At 41.7% G+C, this 27718-nt stretch overlaps 1 protein-coding gene across 1 annotated transcript in view; it reads left to right on the top strand.

Annotated features, from left to right (window-relative positions):
- Window positions 1-4: 4 nt before the first annotated feature.
- The window catches only part of CAMTA2 (calmodulin binding transcription activator 2), a gene marked incomplete at its 5' end in the record, with an annotated part of 55556 nt that continues 27842 nt past the window's right edge, over window positions 5-27718 (top strand). Inside the window, 2 exon segments of the mRNA XM_075582170.1 lie at window positions 5-184; window positions 25070-25137. Coding sequence (XP_075438285.1) covers window positions 5-184; window positions 25070-25137 — 248 coding nt within the window.

Below are 27718 nucleotides of genomic sequence, written 5' to 3' on the forward strand. Positions count from 1 at the left end.
ATCCGGCGTGGGAGCCGCCATCTTTACTTCTCCCGCGTGGGAGCCGCCATCTTTACTTCTCCCGCGTCTCCTGTTTTTAGAGAACAACCACCACATCAAAGTTTTTTTACCCAAGAAACTGCTGGAGTGTTTACCCAAGTGCCCCGCCCTGCCCAAGGACCGCCTGCGCTGGAACACCAACGAGGTCAGGCCACACAGCTGTATAGCAGTGCCGTGTATCACCAGCCACCGCAAAACGCATGCTTAATGTACAGATACTCTGCATCATTATACAGCGCGGCGTGTTCATTATCAGTGTATAGATACTCTGCATCGTTATACAGCGCAGCGTGATCACTATCAGTGTATAGATACTCTGCATCATTCTACAGCGCAGCGTGTGATCACTATCAGTGTATAGATACTCTGCATCATTATACAGCGCGGCGTGATCATTATCAGTGTATAGATACTCTGCATCATTATACAGCGCGGCGTGATCACTATCAGTGTATAGATACTCTGCATCATTATACAGCGCAGCGTGATCATTATCAGTGTATAGATACTCTGCATCATTATACAGCGCGGCGTGATCATTATCAGTGTATAGATACTCTACATCATTATACAGCGCGGCGTGATCATTATCAATGTATAGATACTCTGCATCATTATACAGCGCAGCGTGTGATCACTATCAGTGTATAGATACTCTGCATCATTATACAGTGCAGCGTGATCACTATCAGTGTATAGATACTCTGCATCATTATACAGTGCAGCGTGATCACTATCAGTGTATAGATACTCTGCATCATTATACAGCGCAGTGTGATCATTATCAGTGTATAGATACTCTGCATCATTATACAGCGCAGCGTGATCACTATCAGTGTATAGATACTCTGCATCATTATACAGCGCAGTGTGATCATTATCAGTGTATAGATACTCTGCATCATTATACAGCGCGGCGTGATCATTATCAGTGTATAGATACTCTGCATCATTATACAGCGCGGCGTGATCATTATCAGTGTATAGATACTCTGCATCATTATACAGCGCAGCGTGATCACTATCAGTGTATAGATACTCTGCATCATTATACAGCGCGGCGTGATCACTATCAGTGTATAGATACTCTGCATCATTATACAGCACGGCGTGATCACTATCAGTGTATAGATACTCTGCATCATTATACAGCGCGGCGTGATCACTATTAGTGTATAGATACTCTGCATCATTATACAGCGCGGCGTGATCACTATCAGTGTATAGATACTCTGCATCATTATACAGCGCGGCGTGGTCACTATCAGTGTATAGATACTCTGCATCATTATACAGCGCGGCGTGATCACTATCAGTGTATAGATACTCTGCATCATTATACAGGGCAGCGTGATCATTATCAGTGTATAGATACTCTGCATCATTATACAGCGCAGTGTGATCACTATCAGTGTATAGATACTCAGCATCATTATACAGCGCGGCGTGATCATTATCAGTGTATAGATACTCTGCATCATTATACAGCGCGGCGTGATCACTATCAGTGTATAGATACTCTGCATCATTATACAGCGCGGCGTGATCACTATCAGTGTATAGATACTCTGCATTATTATACAGCGCAGCGTCATCACTATCAGTGTATAGATACTCTGCATCATTATACAGCGCGGCGTGATCACTATCAGTGTATAGATACTCTGCATCATTATACAGCGCGGCGTGATCACTATCAGTGTATAGATACTCTGCATCATTATACAGCGCGGCGTGATCATTATCAGTGTATAGATACTCTGCATCATTATACAGCGCGGCGTGATCATTATCAGTGTATAGATACTCTGCATCATTATACAGCGCGGCGTGATCATTATCAATGTATAGATACTCTGCATCATTATACAGCGCGGCGTGATCACTATCAGTGTATAGATACTCTGCATCATTATACAGCGCGGAGTGATCATTATCAGTGTATAGATACTCTGCATCATTATACAGCGCGGCGTGATCATTATCAGTGTATAGATACTCTGCATCATTATACAGCGCGGCGTGATCATTATCAGTGTATAGATACTCTGCATCATTATACAGCGCTGTGTGATCATTATCAGTGTATAGATACTCTGCATCATTATACAGTGCGGTGTGATCACTATCAGTGTATAGATACTCTGCATCATTATACAGCGCAGCGTGATCACTATCAGTGTATAGATACTCTGCATCATTATACAGCGCAGCGTGATCACTATCAGTGTATAGATACTCTGCATCATTATACAGCGCAGCGTGATCACTATCAGTGTATAGATACTCTGCATCATTATACAGCGCTGTGTGATCATTATCAGTGTATAGATACTCTGCATCATTATACAGTGCGGTGTGATCACTATCAGTGTATAGATACTCTGCATCATTATACAGCGCGGCGTGATCATTATCAGTGTATAGATACTCTGCATCATTATACAGCGCAGCGTGATCATTATCAGTGTATAGATACTCTGCATCATTATACAGGGCGGCGTGATCACTATCGGTGTATAGATACTCTGCATCATTATACAGCGCGGCGTGATCACTATCAGTGTATAGATACTCTGCATCATTATACAGCGCGGCGTGATCACTATCAGTGTATAGATACTCTGCATTATTATACAGCGCAGCGTCATCACTATCAGTGTATAGATACTCTGCATCATTATACAGCGCGGCGTGATCACTATCAGTGTATAGATACTCTGCATCATTATACAGCGCGGCGTGATCACTATCAGTGTATAGATACTCTGCATCATTATACAGCGCGGCGTGATCATTATCAGTGTATAGATACTCTGCATCATTATACAGCGCGGCGTGATCATTATCAGTGTATAGATACTCTGCATCATTATACAGCGCGGCGTGATCATTATCAATGTATAGATACTCTGCATCATTATACAGCGCGGCGTGATCACTATCAGTGTATAGATACTCTGCATCATTATACAGCGCGGAGTGATCATTATCAGTGTATAGATACTCTGCATCATTATACAGCGCGGCGTGATCATTATCAGTGTATAGATACTCTGCATCATTATACAGCGCGGCGTGATCATTATCAGTGTATAGATACTCTGCATCATTATACAGCGCTGTGTGATCATTATCAGTGTATAGATACTCTGCATCATTATACAGTGCGGTGTGATCACTATCAGTGTATAGATACTCTGCATCATTATACAGCGCAGCGTGATCACTATCAGTGTATAGATACTCTGCATCATTATACAGCGCAGCGTGATCACTATCAGTGTATAGATACTCTGCATCATTATACAGCGCAGCGTGATCACTATCAGTGTATAGATACTCTGCATCATTATACAGCGCTGTGTGATCATTATCAGTGTATAGATACTCTGCATCATTATACAGTGCGGTGTGATCACTATCAGTGTATAGATACTCTGCATCATTATACAGCGCGGCGTGATCATTATCAGTGTATAGATACTCTGCATCATTATACAGCGCAGCGTGATCACTATCAGTGTATAGATACTCTGCATCATTATACAGCGCTGTGTGATCATTATCAGTGTATAGATACTCTGCATCATTATACAGTGCGGTGTGATCACTATCAGTGTATAGATACTCTGCATCATTATACAGCGCGGCGTGATCATTATCAGTGTATAGATACTCTGCATCATTATACAGTGCGGCGTGATCATTATCAGTGTATAGATACTCTGCATCATTATACAGCGCGGCGTGATCATTATCAGTGTATAGATACTCTGCATCATTATACAGTGCGGCGTGATCATTATCAGTGTATAGATACTCTGCATCATTATACAGCGCGGCGTGATCATTATCAGTGTATAGATACTCTGCATCATTATACAGCGCGGCGTGATCATTATCAGTGTATAGATACTCTGCATCATTATACAGCGCAGCGTGATCATTATCAGTGTATAGATACTCTGCATCATTATACAGCGCGGTGTGATCATTATCAGTGTATAGATACTCTGCATCATTATACAGCGCAGCGTGATCATTATCAGTGTATAGATACTCTGCATCATTATACAGCGCGGAGTGATCACTATCAGTGTATAGATACTCTGCATCATTATACAGTGCGGCGTGATCACTATCAGTGTATAGATACTCTGCATCATTATACAGCGCTGTGTGATCATTATCAGTGTATAGATACTCTGCATCATTATACAGCGCGGCGTGATCACTATCAGTGTATAGATACTCTGCATCATTATACAGCGCAGCGTGATCACTATCAGTGTATAGATACTCTGCATCATTATACAGCGCGGCGTGATCACTATCAGTGTATAGATACTCTGCATCATTATATAGCGCGGTGTGATCACTATCAGTGTATAGATACTCTGCATCATTATACAGCGCGGCGTGATCACTATCAGTGTATAGATACTCTGCATCATTATACAGTGCAGTGTGATCACTATCAGTGTATAGATACTCTGCATCATTATACAGCGCGGCGTGATCATTATCAGTGTATAGATACTCTGCATCATTATACAGCGCGGTGTGATCACTATCAGTGTATAGATACTCTGCATCATTATACAGCGCGGTGTGATCACTATCAGTGTATAGATACTCTGCATCATTATACAGCGCGGCGTGATCACTATCAGTGTATAGATACTCTGCATCATTATACAGCGCAGTGTGATCATTATCAGTGTATAGATACTCTGCATCATTATACAGTGCAGCGTGATCACTATCAGTGTATAGATACTCTGCATCATTATACAGCGCAGCGTGATCACTATCAGTGTATAGATACTCTGCATCATTATACAGCGCAGCGTGATCACTATCAGTGTATAGATACTCTGCATCATTATACAGCGCGGCGTGATCATTATCAGTGTATAGATACTCTGCATCATTATACAGCGCGGCGTGATCACTATCAGTGTATAGATACTCTGCATCATTATACAGCGCTGTGTGATCACTATCAGTGTATAGATACTCTGCATCATTATACAGCGCGGCGTGATCATTATCAGTGTATAGATACTCTGCATCATTATACAGCGCAGTGTGATCATTATCAGTGTATAGATACTCTGCATCATTATACAGCGCGGCGTGATCATTATCAGTGTATAGATACTCTGCATCATTATACAGCGCGGCGTGATCACTATCAGTGTATAGATACTCTGCATCATTATACAGCGCAGTGTGATCATTATCAGTGTATAGATACTCTGCATTATTATACAGCGCAGCGTGATCATTATCAGTGTATAGATACTCTGCATCATTATACAACGCGGAGTGATCACTATCAGTGTATAGATACTCTGCATCATTATACAGCGCGGCGTGATCACTATCAGTGTATAGATACTCTGCATCATTATACAGCGCAGTGTGATCATTATCAGTGTATAGATACTCTGCATCATTATACAGCGCGGCGTGATCATTATCAGTGTATAGATACTCTGCATCATTATACAGCGCAGTGTGATCATTATCAGTGTATAGATACTCTGCATCATTATACAGCGCGGCGTGATCATTATCAGTGTATAGATACTCTGCATCATTATACAGCGCAGTGTGATCATTATCAGTGTATAGATACTCTGCATCATTATACAGCGCGGCGTGATCATTATCAGTGTATAGATACTCTGCATCATTATACAGCGCGGCGTGATCATTATCAGTGTATAGATACTCTGCATCATTATACAACGCGGAGTGATCACTATCAGTGTATAGATACTCTGCATCATTATACAGTGCGGAGTGATCATTATCAGTGTATAGATACTCTGCATCATTATACAGCGCGGCGTGATCATTATCAGTGTATAGATACTCTGCATCATTATACAGCGCAGTGTGATCATTATCAGTGTATAGATACTCTGCATCATTATACAGCGCGGCGTGATCATTATCAGTGTATAGATACTCTGCATCATTATACAGCGCGGCGTGATCACTATCAGTGTATAGATACTCTGCATCATTATACAGCGCGGCGTGATCACTATCAGTGTATAGATACTCTGCATCATTATACAGCGCGGCGTGATCATTATCAGTGTATAGATACTCTGCATCATTATACAGCGCAGTGTGATCACTATCAGTGAATAGATACTCTGCATCATTATACAGCGCGGCGTGATCATTATCAGTGTATAGATACTCTGCATCATTATACAGCGCGGCGTGATCATTATCAGTGTATAGATACTCTGCATCATTATACAGCGCGGCGTGATCGTTATCAGTGTATAGATACTCTGCATTATTATACAGCGCAGCGTGATCATTATCAGTGTATAGATACTCTGCATCATTATACAGCGCTGTGTGATCACTATCAGTGTATAGATACTCTGCATCATTATACAGCGCAGCGTGATCATTATCAGTGTATAGATACTCTGCATCATTATACAGCGCGGCGTGATCATTATCAGTGTATAGATACTCTGCATCATTATACAGCGCAGCGTGATCACTATCAGTGTATAGATACTCTGCATCATTATACAGCGCGGCGTGATCACTATCAGTGTATAGATACTCTGCATCATTATACAGCGCGGCGTGATCACTATCAGTGTATAGATACTCTGCATCATTATACAGCGCGGCGTGATCACTATCAGTGTATAGATACTCTGCATCATTATACAGCGCGGCGTGATCACTATCAGTGTATAGATACTCTGCATCATTATACAGCGCGGCGTGATCGTTATCAGTGTATAGATACTCTGCATCATTATACAGCGCGGCGTGATCGTTATCAGTGTATAGATACTCTGCATCATTATACAGCGCGGCGTGATCATTATCAGTGTATAGATACTCTGCATCATTATACAGCGCAGCGGGATCATTATCAGTGTATAGATACTCTGCATCATTATACAGCGCAGCGTGATCATTATCAGTGTATAGATACTCTGCATCATTATACAGCGCAGCGTGATCATTATCAGTGTATAGATACTCTGCATCATTATACAGCGCTGTGTGATCACTATCAGTGTATAGATACTCTGCATCATTATACAGCGCAGCGTGATCATTATCAGTGTATAGATACTCTGCATCATTATACAGCGCGGCGTGATCATTATCAGTGTATAGATACTCTGCATCATTATACAGCGCAGCGTGATCACTATCAGTGTATAGATACTCTGCATCATTATACAGCGCGGCGTGATCACTATCAGTGTATAGATACTCTGCATCATTATACAGCGCGGCGTGATCACTATCAGTGTATAGATACTCTGCATCATTATACAGCGCGGCGTGATCACTATCAGTGTATAGATACTCTGCATCATTATACAGCGCTGTGTGATCACTATCAGTGTATAGATACTCTGCATCATTATACAGCGCGGCGTGATCATTATCAGCGTATAGATACTCTGCATCATTATACAGCGCAGCGTGATCACTATCAGTGTATAGATACTCTGCATCATTATACAGCGCTGTGTGATCACTATCAGTGTATAGATACTCTGCATCATTATACAGCGCGGCGTGATCATTATCAGTGTATAGATACTCTGCATCATTATACAGCGCGGCGTGATCACTATCAGTGTATAGATACTCTGCATCATTATACAGCGCAGTGTGATCACTATCAGTGTATAGATACTCTGCATCATTATACAGCGCGGCGTGATCATTATCAGTGTATAGATACTCTGCATCATTATACAGCGCAGCGTGATCACTATCAGTGTATAGATACTCTGCATCATTATACAGCGCGGCGTGATCATTATCAGTGTATAGATACTCTGCATCATTATACAGCGCGGCGTGATCACTATCAGTGTATAGATACTCTGCATCATTATACAGCGCTGCGTGATCACTATCAGTGTATAGATACTCTGCATCATTATACAGCGCAGCGTGATCACTATCAGTGTATAGATACTCTGCATCATTATACAGCGCGGCGTGATCACTATCAGTGTATAGATACTCTGCATCATTATACAGCGCAGCGTGATCACTATCAGTGTATAGATACTCTGCATCATTATACAGCGCGGCGTGATCATTATCAGTGTATAGATACTCTGCATCATTATACAGCGCGGCGTGATCACTATCAGTGTATAGATACTCTGCATCATTATACAGCGCAGTGTGATCATTATCAGTGTATAGATACTCTGCATCATTATACAGCGCGGCGTGATCATTATCAGTGTATAGATACTCTGCATCATTATACAGCGCGGCGTGATCACTATCAGTGTATAGATACTCTGCATCATTATACAGCGCGGCGTGATCACTATCAGTGTATAGATACTCTGCATCATTATACAGCGCGGCGTGATCACTATCAGTGTATAGATACTCTGCATCATTATACAGCGCAGTGTGATCATTATCAGTGTATAGATACTCTGCATCATTATACAGCGCGGCGTGATCATTATCAGTGTATAGATACTCTGCATCATTATACAGCGCGGCGTGATCATTATCAGTGTATAGATACTCTGCATCATTATACAGCGCGGCGTGATCACTATCAGTGTATAGATACTCTGCATCATTATACAGCGCGGCGTGATCACTATCAGTGTATAGATACTCTGCATCATTATACAGTGCGGTGTGATCACTATCAGTGTATAGATACTCTGCATCATTATACAGCGCGGCGTGATCACTATCAGTGTATAGATACTCTGCATCATTATACAGCGCGGTGTGATCACTATCAGTGTATAGATACTCTGCATCATTATACAGCGCGGCGTGATCACTATCAGTGTATAGATACTCTGCATCATTATACAGCGCAGTGTGATCATTATCAGTGTATAGATACTCTGCATCATTATACAGCGCGGCGTGATCATTATCAGTGTATAGATACTCTGCATCATTATACAGCGCGGCGTGATCATTATCAGTGTATAGATACTCTGCATCATTATACAGCGCGGCGTGATCACTATCAGTGTATAGATACTCTGCATCATTATACAGCGCGGCGTGATCACTATCAGTGTATAGATACTCTGCATCATTATACAGTGCGGTGTGATCACTATCAGTGTATAGATACTCTGCATCATTATACAGCGCAGCGTGATCACTATCAGTGTATAGATACTCTGCATCATTATACAGCGCAGCGTGATCACTATCAGTGTATAGATACTCTGCATCATTATACAGCGCGGCGTGATCACTATCAGTGTATAGATACTCTGCATCATTATACAGCGCAGCGTGATCACTATCAGTGTATAGATACTCTGCATCATTATACAGCGCGGCGTGATCATTATCAGTGTATAGATACTCTGCATCATTATACAGCGCGGCGTGATCACTATCAGTGTATAGATACTCTGCATCATTATACAGCGCAGTGTGATCATTATCAGTGTATAGATACTCTGCATCATTATACAGCGCAGCGTGATCACTATCAGTGTATAGATACTCTGCATCATTATACAGCGCAGCGTGATCACTATCAGTGTATAGATACTCTGCATCATTATACAGCGCAGTGTGATCATTATCAGTGTATAGATACTCTGCATCATTATACAGTGCAGCGTGATCACTATCAGTGTATAGATACTCTGCATCATTATACAGGGCAGCGTGATCATTATCAGTGTATAGATACTCTGCATCATTATATAGCGCGGTGTGATCACTATCAGTGTATAGATACTCTGCATCATTATACAGCGCAGTGTGATCACTATCAGTGTATAGATACTCTGTATCATTATACAGCACGGCGTGATCACTATCAGTGTATAGATACTCAGCACCACTATACAGCGCGGCGTGATCACTATCAGTGTATAGATACTCAGCATCATTATACAGCGCGGCGTGATCACTATCAGTGTATAGATACTCTGCATCATTATACAGCGCAGCGTGATCACTATCAGTGTATAGATACTCTGCATCATTATACAGCGCGGCGTGATCACTATCAGTGTATAGATACTCTGCATCATTATACAGCGCACAGCGCAGCGTGATCATTATCAGTGTATAGATACTCTGCATCATTATACAGCGCGGCGTGATCATTATCAGTGTATAGATACTCTGCATCATTATACAGCGCAGCGTGATCACTATCAGTGTATAGATACTCTGCATCATTATACAGCGCGGCGTGATCACTATCAGTGTATAGATACTCTGCATCATTATACAGCGCAGCGTGATCATTATCAGTGTATAGATACTCAGCATCATTATACAGCGCGGCGTGATCACTATCAGTGTATAGATACTCTGCATCATTATACAGCGCGGCGTGATCACTATCAGTGTATAGATACTCTGCATCATTATACAGCGCAGCGTGATCATTATCAGTGTATAGATACTCAGCATCATTATACAGCGCAGCGTGATCACTATCAGTGTATAGATACTCTGCATCATTATACAGCGCGGCGTGATCACTATCAGTGTATAGATACTCTGCATCATTATACAGCGCAGCGTGATCATTATCAGTGTATAGATACTCTGCATCATTATACAGCGCGGCGTGATCATTTTCAGTGTATAGATACTCTGCATCATTATACAGCACGGCGTGATCACTATCAGTGTATAGATACTCTGCATCATTATACAGCGCGGCGTGATCACTATCAGTGTATAGATACTCTGCATCATTATACAGCGCGGCGTGATCATTATCAGTGTATAGATACTCAGCATCATTATACAGTGCAGCGTGATCACTATCAGTGTATAGATACTCTGCATCATTATACAGCGCGGCGTGATCATTTTCAGTGTATAGATACTCTGCATCATTATACAGCGCGGCGTGATCATTATCAGTGTATAGATACTCTGCATCATTATACAGCGCAGCGTGATCACTATCAGTGTATAGATACTCTGCATCATTATACAGCGCAGCGTGATCATTATCAGTGTATAGATACTCTGCATCATTATACAGCGCAGCGTGAATACTAACAGTGTATAGATACTCTGCATCATTATACAGCGCGGCGTGATCACTATCAGTGTATAGATACTCTGCATCATTATACAGCGCGGCGTGATCACTATCAGTGTATAGATACTCTGCATTATTATACAGCGCGGCGTGATCATTATCAGTGTATAGATACTCTGTATCATTATACAGCGCAGCGTGATCATTATCAGTGTATAGATACTCTGCATCATTATACAGCGCAGCGTGAATACTAACAGTGTATAGATACTCTGCATCATTATACAGCGCGGCGTGATCACTATCAGTGTATAGATACTCTGCATCATTATACAGCGCAGCGTGATCACTATCAGTGTATAGATACTCTGCATCATTATACAGCGCAGTGTGATCACTATCAGTGTACAGATACTCTGCATCATTATACAGCGCAGCGTGATCACTATCAGTGTATAGATACTCTGCATCATTATACAGCGCAGCGTGATCACTATCAGTGTATAGATACTCTGCATCATTATACAGCGCAGTGTGATCACTATCAGTGTATAGATACTCTGCATCATTATACAGCGCAGTGTGATCATTATCAGTGTATAGATACTCTGCATCATTATACAGCGCAGCGTGATCACTATCAGTGTATAGATACTCTGCATCATTATACAGCGCAGTGTGATCATTATCAGTGTATAGATACTCTGCATCATTATACAGCGTGGCGTGATCATTATCAGTGTATAGATACTCTGCATCATTATACAGCGCGGCGTGATCACTATCAGTGTATAGATACTCTCCATCATTATACAGCGCAGCGTGATCACTATCAGTGTATAGATACTCTGCATCATTATACAGCGCAGCGTGGTCATTATCAGTGTATAGATACTCTGCATCATTATACAGCGCAGCGTGATCATTATCAGTGTATAGATACTCTGCATCATTATACAGCGCGGCGTGATCACTATCAGTGTATAGATACTCTGCATCATTATACAGCGCAGCGTGATCATTATCAGTGTATAGATACTCTGCATCATTATACAGCGCGGCGTGATCATTATCAGTGTATAGATACTCTGCATCATTATACAGCGCGGTGTGATCACTATCAGTGTATAGATACTCTGCATCATTATACAGCGCTGTGTGATCATTATCAGTGTATAGATACTCTGCATCATTATACAGCGCAGCGTGATCACTATCAGTGTATAGATACTCTGCATCACTATACAGCGCAGCGTGATCACTATCAGTGTATAGATACTCTGCATCATTATACAGCGCGGCGTGATCATTATCAGTGTATAGATACTCTGCATCATTATACAGCGCAGCGTGAATACTAACAGTGTATAGATACTCTGCATCATTATACAGCGCAGCGTGATCACTATCAGTGTATAGATACTCTGCATCATTATACAGCGCAGTGTGATCACTATCAGTGTATAGATACTCTGCATCATTATACAGCGCGGTGTGATCATTATCAGTGTATAGATACTCTGCATCATTATACAGCGCAGCGTGATCATTATCAGTGTATAGATACTCTGCATCATTATACAGCGCAGTGTGATCATTATCAGTGTATAGATACTCTGCATCATTATACAGCGCGGCGTGATCATTACCAGTGTATAGATACTCTGCATCATTATACAGCGCAGTGTGATCATTATCAGTGTATAGATACTCTGCATCATTATACAGCGCAGTGTGATCATTATCAGTGTATAGATACTCTGCATCATTATACAGCGCGGCGTGATCACTATCAGTGTATAGATACTCTGCATCATTATACAGCGCGGCGTGATCACTATCAGTGTATAGATACTCTGCATCATTATACAGCGCAGCGTGAATACTAACAGTGTATAGATACTCTGCATCATTATACAGCGCAGCGTGATCACTATCAGTGTATAGATACTCTGCATCATTATACAGCGCGGCGTGATCACTATCAGTGTATAGATACTCTGCATCATTATACAGCGCGGCGTGATCACTATCAGTGTATAGATACTCTGCATCATTATACAGCGCGGCGTGATCACTATCAGTGTATAGATACTCTGCATCATTATACAGCGCAGTGTGATCACTATCAGTGTATAGATACTCTGCATCATTATACAGCGCGGCGTGATCACTATCAGTGTATAGATACTCTGCATCATTATACAGCGCGGCGTGATCACTATCAGTGTATAGATACTCTGCATCATTATACAGCGCGGCGTGATCACTATCAGTGTATAGATACTCTGCATCATTATACAGCGCGGCGTGATCACTATCAGTGTATAGATACTCTGCATCATTATACAGCGCTGTGTGATCACTATCAGTGTATAGATACTCTGCATCATTATACAGCGCGGCGTGATCATTATCAGCGTATAGATACTCTGCATCATTATACAGCGCGGCGTGATCACTATCAGTGTATAGATACTCTGCATCATTATACAGCGCTGTGTGATCACTATCAGTGTATAGATACTCTGCATCATTATACAGCGCGGCGTGATCATTATCAGTGTATAGATACTCTGCATCATTATACAGCGCAGTGTGATCACTATCAGTGTATAGATACTCAGCATCATTATACAGCGCAGCGTGATCACTATCAGTGTATAGATACTCTGCATCATTATACAGCGCGGCGTGATCACTATCAGTGTATAGATACTCTGCATCATTATACAGCGCGGCGTGATCATTATCAGTGTATAGATACTCTGCATCATTATACAGCGCGGCGTGATCACTATCAGTGTATAGATACTCTGCATCATTATACAGCGCAGTGTGATCACTATCAGTGTATAGATACTCTGCATCATTATACAGCGCGGCGTGATCATTATCAGTGTATAGATACTCTGCATCATTATACAGCGCAGCGTGATCACTATCAGTGTATAGATACTCTGCATCATTATACAGCGCGGCGTGATCATTATCAGTGTATAGATACTCTGCATCATTATACAGCGCGGCGTGATCATTATCAGTGTATAGATACTCTGCATCATTATACAGCGCAGCGTGATCACTATCAGTGTATAGATACTCTGCATCATTATACAGCGCGGCGTGATCACTATCAGTGTATAGATACTCTGCATCATTATACAGTGCGGTGTGATCACTATCAGTGTATAGATACTCTGCATCATTATACAGCGCGGCGTGATCACTATCAGTGTATAGATACTCTGCATCATTATACAGCGCAGTGTGATCATTATCAGTGTATAGATACTCTGCATCATTATACAGCGCGGCGTGATCATTATCAGTGTATAGATACTCTGCATCATTATACAGCGCGGCGTGATCATTATCAGTGTATAGATACTCTGCATCATTATACAGCGCGGCGTGATCACTATCAGTGTATAGATACTCTGCATCATTATACAGCGCGGCGTGATCACTATCAGTGTATAGATACTCTGCATCATTATACAGTGCGGTGTGATCACTATCAGTGTATAGATACTCTGCATCATTATACAGCGCAGCGTGATCACTATCAGTGTATAGATACTCTGCATCATTATACAGCGCAGCGTGATCACTATCAGTGTATAGATACTCTGCATCATTATACAGTGCGGCGTGATCACTATCAGTGTATAGATACTCTGCATCATTATACAGCGCGGCGTGATCATTATCAGTGTATAGATACTCTGCATCATTATACAGCGCTGTGTGATCATTATCAGTGTATAGATACTCTGCATCATTATACAGCGCAGTGTGATCATTATCAGTGTATAGATACTCTGCATCATTATACAGCGCAGTGTGATCATTATCAGTGTATAGATACTCTGCATCATTATACAGCGCGGCGTGATCACTATCAGTGTATAGATACTCTGCATCATTATACAGCGCGGCGTGATCACTATCAGTGTATAGATACTCTGCATCACTATACAGCGCAGCGTGATCATTATCAGTGTATAGATACTCTGCATCATTATACAGCGCGGCGTGATCACTATCAGTGTATAGATACTCTGCATCATTATACAGCGCAGCGTGAATACTAACAGTGTATAGATACTCTGCATCATTATACAGCGCAGCGTGATCACTATCAGTGTATAGATACTCTGCATCATTATACAGCGCGGCGTGATCACTATCAGTGTATAGATACTCTGCATCATTATACAGCGCGGCGTGATCACTATCAGTGTATAGATACTCTGCATCATTATACAGCGCGGCGTGATCACTATCAGTGTATAGATACTCTGCATCATTATACAGCGCAGTGTGATCACTATCAGTGTATAGATACTCTGCATCATTATACAGCGCGGCGTGATCACTATCAGTGTATAGATACTCTGCATCATTATACAGCGCGGCGTGATCACTATCAGTGTATAGATACTCTGCATCATTATACAGCGCGGCGTGATCACTATCAGTGTATAGATACTCTGCATCATTATACAGCGCGGCGTGATCACTATCAGTGTATAGATACTCTGCATCATTATACAGCGCTGTGTGATCACTATCAGTGTATAGATACTCTGCATCATTATACAGCGCGGCGTGATCATTATCAGCGTATAGATACTCTGCATCATTATACAGCGCAGCGTGATCACTATCAGTGTATAGATACTCTGCATCATTATACAGCGCGGCGTGATCATTATCAGTGTATAGATACTCTGCATCATTATACAGCGCTGTGTGATCACTATCAGTGTATAGATACTCTGCATCATTATACAGCGCGGCGTGATCATTATCAGTGTATAGATACTCTGCATCATTATACAGCGCAGTGTGATCACTATCAGTGTATAGATACTCAGCATCATTATACAGCGCAGCGTGATCACTATCAGTGTATAGATACTCTGCATCATTATACAGCGCGGCGTGATCACTATCAGTGTATAGATACTCTGCATCATTATACAGCGCGGCGTGATCATTATCAGTGTATAGATACTCTGCATCATTATACAGCGCGGCGTGATCACTATCAGTGTATAGATACTCTGCATCATTATACAGCGCAGTGTGATCACTATCAGTGTATAGATACTCTGCATCATTATACAGCGCGGCGTGATCATTATCAGTGTATAGATACTCTGCATCATTATACAGCGCAGCGTGATCACTATCAGTGTATAGATACTCTGCATCATTATACAGCGCGGCGTGATCATTATCAGTGTATAGATACTCTGCATCATTATACAGCGCGGCGTGATCATTATCAGTGTATAGATACTCTGCATCATTATACAGCGCAGCGTGATCACTATCAGTGTATAGATACTCTGCATCATTATACAGCGCGGCGTGATCACTATCAGTGTATAGATACTCTGCATCATTATACAGTGCGGTGTGATCACTATCAGTGTATAGATACTCTGCATCATTATACAGCGCGGCGTGATCACTATCAGTGTATAGATACTCTGCATCATTATACAGCGCAGTGTGATCATTATCAGTGTATAGATACTCTGCATCATTATACAGCGCGGCGTGATCATTATCAGTGTATAGATACTCTGCATCATTATACAGCGCGGCGTGATCATTATCAGTGTATAGATACTCTGCATCATTATACAGCGCGGCGTGATCACTATCAGTGTATAGATACTCTGCATCATTATACAGCGCGGCGTGATCACTATCAGTGTATAGATACTCTGCATCATTATACAGTGCGGTGTGATCACTATCAGTGTATAGATACTCTGCATCATTATACAGCGCAGCGTGATCACTATCAGTGTATAGATACTCTGCATCATTATACAGCGCAGCGTGATCACTATCAGTGTATAGATACTCTGCATCATTATACAGTGCGGCGTGATCACTATCAGTGTATAGATACTCTGCATCATTATACAGCGCTGTGTGATCATTATCAGTGTATAGATACTCTGCATCATTATACAGCGCAGTGTGATCACTATCAGTGTATAGATACTCTGCATCATTATACAGCGCGGCGTGATCACTATCAGTGTATAGATACTCTGCATCATTATACAGCGCAGTGTGATCATTATCAGTGTATAGATACTCTGCATCATTATACAGCGCAGCGTGATCACTATCAGTGTATAGATACTCTGCATCATTATACAGGGCAGCGTGATCATTATCAGTGTATAGATACTCTGCATCATTATATAGCGCGGTGTGATCACTATCAGTGTATAGATACTCTGCATCATTATACAGCGCAGTGTGATCACTATCAGTGTATAGATACTCTGTATCATTATACAGCGCGGCGTGATCATTATCAGTGTATAGATACTCTGCATCATTATACAGCGCAGCGTGATCACTATCAGTGTATAGATACTCTGCATCATTATACAGCGCGGCGTGATCACTATCAGTGTATAGATACTCTGCATCATTATACAGCGCAGCGTGATCATTATCAGTGTATAGATACTCAGCATCATTATACAGCGCGGCGTGATCACTATCAGTGTATAGATACTCTGCATCATTATACAGCGCGGCGTGATCACTATCAGTGTATAGATACTCTGCATCATTATACAGCGCAGCGTGATCATTATCAGTGTATAGATACTCAGCATCATTATACAGCGCAGCGTGATCACTATCAGTGTATAGATACTCTGCATCATTATACAGCGCGGCGTGATCACTATCAGTGTATAGATACTCTGCATCATTATACAGCGCAGCGTGATCATTATCAGTGTATAGATACTCTGCATCATTATACAGCGCAGCGTGATCATTATCAGTGTATAGATACTCTGCATCATTATACAGCGCAGCGTGATCACTATCAGTGTATAGATACTCTGCATCATTATACAGCGCGGCGTGATCATTTTCAGTGTATAGATACTCTGCATCATTATACAGCGCGGCGTGATCATTTTCAGTGTATAGATACTCTGCATCATTATACAGCGCGGCGTGATCATTATCAGTGTATAGATACTCTGCATCATTATACAGCGCAGCGTGATCACTATCAGTGTATAGATACTCTGCATCATTATACAGCGCAGCGTGATCATTATCAGTGTATAGATACTCTGCATCATTATACAGCGCAGCGTGAATACTAACAGTGTATAGATACTCTGCATCATTATACAGCGCGGCGTGATCACTATCAGTGTATAGATACTCTGCATCATTATACAGCGCGGCGTGATCACTATCAGTGTATAGATACTCTGCATTATTATACAGCGCAGTGTGATCATTATCAGTGTATAGATACTCTGCATCATTATACAGCGCAGCGTGAATACTAACAGTGTATAGATACTCTGCATCATTATACAGCGCGGCGTGATCACTATCAGTGTATAGATACTCTGCATCATTATACAGCGCAGCGTGATCACTATCAGTGTATAGATACTCTGCATCATTATACAGCGCAGTGTGATCACTATCAGTGTACAGATACTCTGCATCATTATACAGCGCAGCGTGATCACTATCAGTGTATAGATACTCTGCATCATTATACAGCGCAGCGTGATCACTATCAGTGTATAGATACTCTGCATCATTATACAGCGCAGTGTGATCACTATCAGTGTATAGATACTCTGCATCATTATACAGCGCAGTGTGATCATTATCAGTGTATAGATACTCTGCATCATTATACAGCGCGGCGTGATCACTATCAGTGTATAGATACTCTCCATCATTATACAGCGCAGCGTGATCACTATCAGTGTATAGATACTCTGCATCATTATACAGCGCAGCGTGGTCATTATCAGTGTATAGATACTCTGCATCATTATACAGCGCAGCGTGATCATTATCAGTGTATAGATACTCTGCATCATTATACAGCGCGGCGTGATCACTATCAGTGTATAGATACTCTGCATCATTATACAGCGCAGCGTGATCATTATCAGTGTATAGATACTCTGCATCATTATACAGCGCGGCGTGATCATTATCAGTGTATAGATACTCTGCATCATTATACAGCGCGGCGTGATCACTATCAGTGTATAGATACTCTGCATCATTATACAGCGCAGCGTGAATACTATCAGTGTATAGATACTCTGCATCACTATACAGCGCAGCGTGATCACTATCAGTGTATAGATACTCTGCATCATTATACAGCGCGGCGTGATCACTATCAGTGTATAGATACTCTGCATCATTATACAGCGCAGCGTGATCACTATCAGTGTATAGATACTCTGCATCACTATACAGCGCGGCGTGATCACTATCAGTGTATAGATACTCTGCATCATTATACAGCGCGGTGTGATCATTATCAGTGTATAGATACTCTGCATCATTATACAGCGCAGCGTGATCACTATCAGTGTATAGATACTCTGCATCACTATACAGCGCAGCGTGATCACTATCAGTGTATAGATACTCTGCATCATTATACAGCGCGGCGTGATCATTATCAGTGTATAGATACTCTGCATCATTATACAGCGCAGCGTGAATACTAACAGTGTATAGATACTCTGCATCATTATACAGCGCAGCGTGATCACTATCAGTGTATAGATACTCTGCATCATTATACAGCGCAGTGTGATCACTATCAGTGTATAGATACTCTGCATCATTATACAGCGCAGTGTGATCATTATCAGTGTATAGATACTCTGCATCATTATACAGCGCGGCGTGATCACTATCAGTGTATAGATACTCTGCATCATTATACAGCGCGGCGTGATCACTATCAGTGTATAGATACTCTGCATCATTATACAGCGCAGCGTGAATACTAACAGTGTATAGATACTCTGCATCATTATACAGCGCAGCGTGATCACTATCAGTGTATAGATACTCTGCATCATTATACAGCGCGGCGTGATCACTATCAGTGTATAGATACTCTGCATCATTATACAGCGCGGCGTGATCACTATCAGTGTATAGATACTCTGCATCATTATACAGCGCGGCGTGATCACTATCAGTGTATAGATACTCTGCATCATTATACAGCGCTGTGTGATCATTATCAGTGTATAGATACTCTGCATCATTATACAGCGCGGCGTGATCACTATCAGTGTATAGATACTCTGCATCATTATACAGCGCGGCGTGATCACTATCAGTATAGAGATACTCTGCATCATTATACAGCGCGGCGTGATCATTATCAGTGTATAGATACTCTGCATTATTATACAGCGCGGCGTGATCACTATCAGTGTATAGATACTCTGCATCATTATACAGCGCGGCGTGATCATTATCAGTGTATAGATACTCTGCATCATTATACAGCGCGGCGTGATCATTATCAGTGTATAGATACTCTGCATCATTATACAGCGCGGCGTGATCATTTTCAGTGTATAGATACTCTGCATCATTATACAGCGCAGCGTGATCACTATCAGTGTATAGATACTCTGCATCATTATACAGCGCGGCGTGATCACTATCAGTGTATAGATACTCTGCATCATTATACAGCGCGGCGTGATCATTATCAGTGTATAGATACTCTGCATCATTATACAGCGCGGCGTGATCACTATCAGTGTATAGATACTCGGCATCATTATACAGCGCGGCGTGATCACTATCAGTGTATAGATACTCGGCATCATTATACAGCGCGGCGTGATCACTATCAGTGTATAGATACTCGGCATCATTATACAGCGCTGTGTGATCACTATCAGTGTATAGATACTCTGCATCATTATACAGCGCGGCGTGATCATTATCAGTGTATAGATACTCTGCATCATTATACAGCGCAGCGTGATCATTATCAGTGTATAGATACTCTGCATCATTATACAGGGCAGCGTGACCATTATCAGTGTATAGATACTCTGCATCATTATACAGCGCGGCGTGATCATTAGTGTATAGATACTCTGCATCATTATACAGCGCGGCGTGATCATTATCAGTGTATAGATACTCTGCATCATTATACAGGGCAGCGTGATCACTATCAGTGTATAGATACTCTGCATCATTATACAGCGCGGCGTGATCACTATCAGTGTATAGATACTCTGCATCATTATACAGCGCGGCGTGATCACTATCAGTGTATAGATACTCTGCATCATTATACAGCGCGGCGTGATCATTATCAGTGTATAGATACTCTGCATCATTATACAGCGCGGCGTGATCATTAGTGTATAGATACTCTGCATCATTATACAGCGCGGCGTGATCATTATCAGTGTATAGATACTCTGCATCATTATACAGCGCGGCGTGATCACTATCAGTGTATAGATACTCTGCATCATTATACAGCGCGGCGTGATCATTTTCAGTGTATAGATACTCTGCATCATTATACAGCGCGGCGTGATCATTATCAGTGTATAGATACTCTGCATCATTATACAGCGCGGCGTGATCACTATCAGTGTATAGATACTCTGCATCATTATACAGCGCGGCGTGATCACTATCAGTGTATAGATACTCTGCATCATTATACAGCGCGGTGTGATCACTATCAGTGTATAGATACTCTGCATCATTATACAGCGCAGCGTGATCATTATCAGTGTATAGATACTCTGCATCATTATACAGCGCGGCGTGATCATTATCAGTGTATAGATACTCTGCATCATTATACAGCGCGGCGTGATCATTTTCAGTGTATAGATACTCTGCATCATTATACAGCGCAGCGTGATCACTATCAGTGTATAGATACTCTGCATCATTATACAGCGCGGCGTGATCACTATCAGTGTATAGATACTCTGCATCATTATACAGCGCGGCGTGATCACTATCAGTGTATAGATACTCTGCATCATTATACAGCGCGGCGTGATCATTATCAGTGTATAGATACTCTGCATCATTATACAGCGCGGCGTGATCACTATCAGTGTATAGATACTCGGCATCATTATACAGCGCGGCGTGATCACTATCAGTGTATAGATACTCGGCATCATTATACAGCGCGGCGTGATCACTATCAGTGTATAGATACTCGGCATCATTATACAGCGCTGTGTGATCACTATCAGTGTATAGATACTCTGCATCATTATACAGCGCGGCGTGATCATTATCAGTGTATAGATACTCTGCATCATTATACAGCGCGGCGTGATCATTATCAGTGTATAGATACTCTGCATCATTATACAGCGCGGCGTGATCACTATCAGTGTATAGATACTCTGCATCATTATACAGCGCGGCGTGATCACTATCAGTGTATAGATACTCTGCATCATTATACAGCGCGGCGTGATCATTATCAGTGTATAGATACTCTGCATCATTATACAGCGCGGCGTGATCACTATCAGTGTATAGATACTCTGCATCATTATACAGCGCGGCGTGATCATTATCAGTGTATAGATACTCTGCATCATTATACAGCGCGGCGTGATCACTATCAGTGTATAGATACTCTGCATCATTATACAGCGCAGCGTGATCACTATCAGTGTATAGATACTCTGCATCATTATACAGCGTTGCGTGATCACTATCAGTGTATAGATACTCTGCATCATTATACAGCGCGGCGTGATCATTATCAGTGTATAGATACTCTGCATCATTATACAGCGCGGCGTGATCACTATCAGTGTATAGATACTCTGCATCATTATACAGCGCGGCGTGATCACTATCAGTGTATAGATACTCTGCATCATTATACAGCGCGGCGTGATCACTATCAGTGTATAGATACTCAGCATCATTATACAGCGCGGCGTGATCACTATTAGTGTATAGATACTCTGCATCATTATACAGCGCAGCGTGGTCATTATCAGTGTATAGATACTCTGCATCATTATACAGCGCGGCGTGATCACTATCAGTGTATAGATACTCTGCATCATTATACAGCGCGGCGTGATCACTATCAGTGTATAGATACTCTGCATCATTATACAGCGCGGCGTGATCACGATCAGTGTATAGATACTCTGCATCATTATACAGCGCGGCGTGATCACTATCAGTGTATAGATACTCTGCATCATTATACAGCGCGGCGTGATCATTATCAGTGTATAGATACTCTGCATCATTATACAGCGCGGCGTGATCACTATCAGTGTATAGATACTCTGCATCATTATACAGCGCGGCGTGATCACTATCAGTGTATAGATACTCTGCATCATTATACAGCGCAGCGTGATCACTATCAGTGTATAGATACTCTGCATCATTATACAGCGCAGCGTGATCACTATCAGTGTATAGATACTCTGCATCATTATACAGCGCGGCGTGATCACTATCAGTGTATAGATACTCTGCATCATTATACAGCGCAGCGTGATCACTATCAGTGTATAGATACTCTGCATCATTATACAGCGCAGCGTGATCACTATCAGTGTATAGATACTCTGCATCATTATACAGCGCGGCGTGATCACTATCAGTGTATAGATACTCTGCATCATTATACAGCGCAGCGTGATCACTATCAGTGTATAGATACTCTGCATCATTATACAGCGCGGCGTGATCACTATCAGTGTATAGATACTCTGCATCATTATACAGCGCGGCGTGATCACTATCAGTGTATAGATACTCTGCATCATTATACAGCGCAGTGTGATCACTATCAGTGTATAGATACTCTGCATCATTATACAGCGCGGCGTGATCATTATCAGTGTATAGATACTCTGCATCATTATACAGCGCGGCGTGATCACTATCAGTGTATAGATACTCTGCATCATTATACAGCGCGGCGTGATCACTATCAGTGTATAGATACTCTGCATCATTATACAGCGCGGCGTGATCACTATCAGTGTATAGATACTCTGCATCATTATACAGCGCGGCGTGATCATTATCAGTGTATAGATACTCTGCATCATTATACAGCGCGGCGTGATCACTATCAGTGTATAGATACTCTGCATCATTATACAGCGCGGCGTGATCATTATCAGTGTATAGATACTCTGCATCATTATACAGCGCGGCGTGATCATTATACAGTGTATAGATACTCTGCATCATTATACAGTGCAGCGTGATCACTATCAGTGTATAGATACTCTGCATCACTATACAGCGCAGCGTGATCATTATCAGTGTATAGATACTCTGCATCATTATACAGCGCGGCGTGATCATTATCAGTGTATAGATACTCTGCATCATTATACAGCGCAGTGTGATCACTATCAGTGTATAGATACTCTGCATCATTATACAGTGCAGCGTGATCACTATCAGTGTATAGATACTCTGCATCATTATACAGCGCGGCGTGATCATTATCAGTGTATAGATACTCTGCATCATTATACAGCGCGGCGTGATCATTATCAGTGTATAGATACTCTGCATCATTATACAGCGCAGCGTGATCATTATCAGTGTATAGATACTCTGCATCATTATACAGCGCGGCGTGATCACTATCAGTGTATAGATACTCTGCATCATTATACAGCGCGGCGTGACCATTATCCGTGTATAGATACTCTGCATCATTATACAGCGCGGCGTGATCACTATCAGTGTATAGATACTCTGCATCATTATACAGTGCAGTGTGATCACTATCAGTGTATAGATACTCTGCATCATTATACAGCGCGGCGTGATCATTATCAGTGTATAGATACTCTGCATCGTTATACAGCGCAGCGTGATCACTATCAGTGTATAGATACTCTGCATCATTATACAGCGCGGCGTGGTCATTATCAGTGTATAGATACTCTGCATCATTATACAGCGCGGCGTGACCATTATCAGTGTATAGATACTCTGCATCATTATACAGCGCGGCGTGATCACTATCAGTGTATAGATTCTCTGCATCATTATACAGCGCGGCGTGACCATTATCCGTGTATAGATACTCGGCGTTACTATACATGGAATGTTCCTCCTCTGTAGGAAATCGCCTCGTACCTGATCACGTTTGAGAAACATGATGAGTGGCTGTCTTGCGCCCCGAAAACCAGGTACTGTACCCCAAATCTTCCCCCCCACGGTCTGTGTCGCAGTGTGTAGGATGGAGCCTGCCTTGTGTATGGCAATAATACTATAGGGTTTGTATAGGGGATAGTGTGTATAAGCTCACAGTATGATTAGGGTATGTATATGGGAAACAATATAGAAGATCACTATATGATACAGGGTTTGTATAGTGGATACAGTGTATAATCTCACCATATAATATAGGGTTAGTATAGGGGGTATAGTATTTAAGTCCAATGTATGCATATGCTTTGTATAGGGGATATACAGTAGTGTATAAATCCACAGTATGGTTTAGGGGATATAGTGTATAATCTCTCCATATGATATATGGTTAGTATAGGGGATGTAGTATTTAAGCCCAAAGTAGGATATATGCTTTGTACAGGGTATATGGTATAGGGGATATAGTCTCCTATACCAGCTCACAGTATGGTATAGGGGTTAGTGTATAAACTCACTATATGATATAGGGGATTCTGTGTATAAGCTAACCGTATGGTACTGTATAAGGGATATAGTGTATAAGCTCATATACATATATATATGATAAACTGTATGATATAGGGTTTGTATAGGAGATAGTGTATAAGCTCACCGTATGATATAGGGTTTGTATAGGAGATATAGTGTATAAGCTCACTGTATGATATAGGGTTTGTATAGGAGATATAGTGTATAAGCTCACTGTATGATATAGGGTTTGTATAGGAGATAGTGTATAAGCTCACTGTATGATATAGGGTTTGTATAGGCGATATAGTGTATAAGCTCACTGTATGATATAGGGTTTGTATAGGAGATAGTGTATAAGCTCACCATATGATATATGGTTTGTATAGGGGATATCGTGTATAGGCTCACTGTACGATATAGGATTTGTATATGGGGAAATAGAAGATCACCGTATAATACAGGGTTTGTATAGTGGATACAGGGCATAAGCTTACCGTATGATATAGGGGTTTGTAAGGGATATAGTGTATAATCTCACCATATGATACAGGGTTTGTATATGGGATATAGTATTTAAGCCCAACGTATATTATATGCTTTTTATAGGGGATATACAGTAGTGTATAAGCTCACCGTATGATATAGGGTTTATATAGGAGATAGTGTATAAGATCGCCGTATGATATAGGTTTTTTTAATAGGAGATATAGTGTATAAGCTCACTGTATGATATAGGGGATACAGTGTATAAGCTCACCGTAAAATATTGGGTTTGTATAGGAGATATTGTCTATAAGCTCACGGTATGATATAGGGTTTGTATAGAGGATATAGTGTATAAGCTCACCATATGATATAGGGTTTGTATAGAAGATATAGTCTATAAGATCACCGTGTGATATAGGTTTTGTATAGGAAATATAGTCTAGAAGCTCACCGCATGATATAGGGTTTGTATAGGGGATATATCGCATAATCTCACAGTATGATATAGTGTATAAGCTCACTGTATGATATAGGGTTTGTATATGGGTTATAGTGTATAAGCCCACCGTATGATACAGGGTTTGTATAGGAGATATAGTCTATAAGCTCACCGTATGATATAGGGTCTGTATAGGGGATATAGTGTATAAGCTGGCCCTGGCTAAACTCCCACACACGCATGCTGCGTTCCTCCACTCGTTCCTCTGATCGCCTCTGGAGGAAATCTCACACTCTCGCAGACTTCCTTCACTCCAAATTTATGCTGTTTGTCCTGTTTCACCTCTGCCCTCTCGCAAGCTAAACAAGCCGACTTTTCTGCATTAATCGTCATGCACAAGTCTAACCCACGCCGACTGTTCTCTGTCTCTGATACTCTACTCAAACCACCCTCAGCTGCCTCTCCTTCCTCCATCTCCGCTCAGGACTTTGCTGACTATTTTAAGGAAAAGGTGGAATCCATACGGCAGAACATCCCCTCTGTTTCTTCCCCCCATCCTACACCTCTTCCTAACTCTCCTCCTGCCTTCCTTGACTCTTTTTCCACTGTCTCAGAGGAGGATGTGTCGCTGTTGATCGCCTCCTCTCCCTCTACCACTTGCCCTCTTGACCCCATTCCCTCTCATCTCCTAAAACCTCTTGCTCCTTCTATAATCCCTACGCTCACGCACATTTTTACCTCCTCCCTCTGCTCTGGAACCTTTCCGTCCTCCTTCAAACATGCAACAGTCATACCATTACTCAAAAACAGCAAGCTTGACCCTACCTGTCTTTCTAACTATCGACCTGTCTCCCTCCTGCCTTTTGCCTCTAAACTCCTTGAACGTCTTGTAATCTATCGCTTGCTCCATTTTCTCAACACCTATTCTTTCCTAGACCCTCTACAATCTGGCTTCCGCACTGCTCACTCCACTGAAACAGCCCTCACTAAAATAACGAGTGACCTCCATGCTGCCAAAGACAGAGGTCATTACACTCTGCTCATATTACTCGACCTCTCTGCAGCATTTGACACCGTGGACCACCCTCTTCTCCTCCACATTCTCCATACTCTTGGTATTTGGAACAAAGCTCTATCCTGGATCTCATCCTACCTCTCCCATCGTACTTTCAGTGTCTCTTTTG

The sequence above is a fragment of the Ascaphus truei genome, unplaced genomic scaffold (genome assembly GCF_040206685.1).
Source record: "Ascaphus truei isolate aAscTru1 unplaced genomic scaffold, aAscTru1.hap1 HAP1_SCAFFOLD_1962, whole genome shotgun sequence".
NCBI lineage: Eukaryota > Metazoa > Chordata > Amphibia > Anura > Ascaphidae > Ascaphus > Ascaphus truei.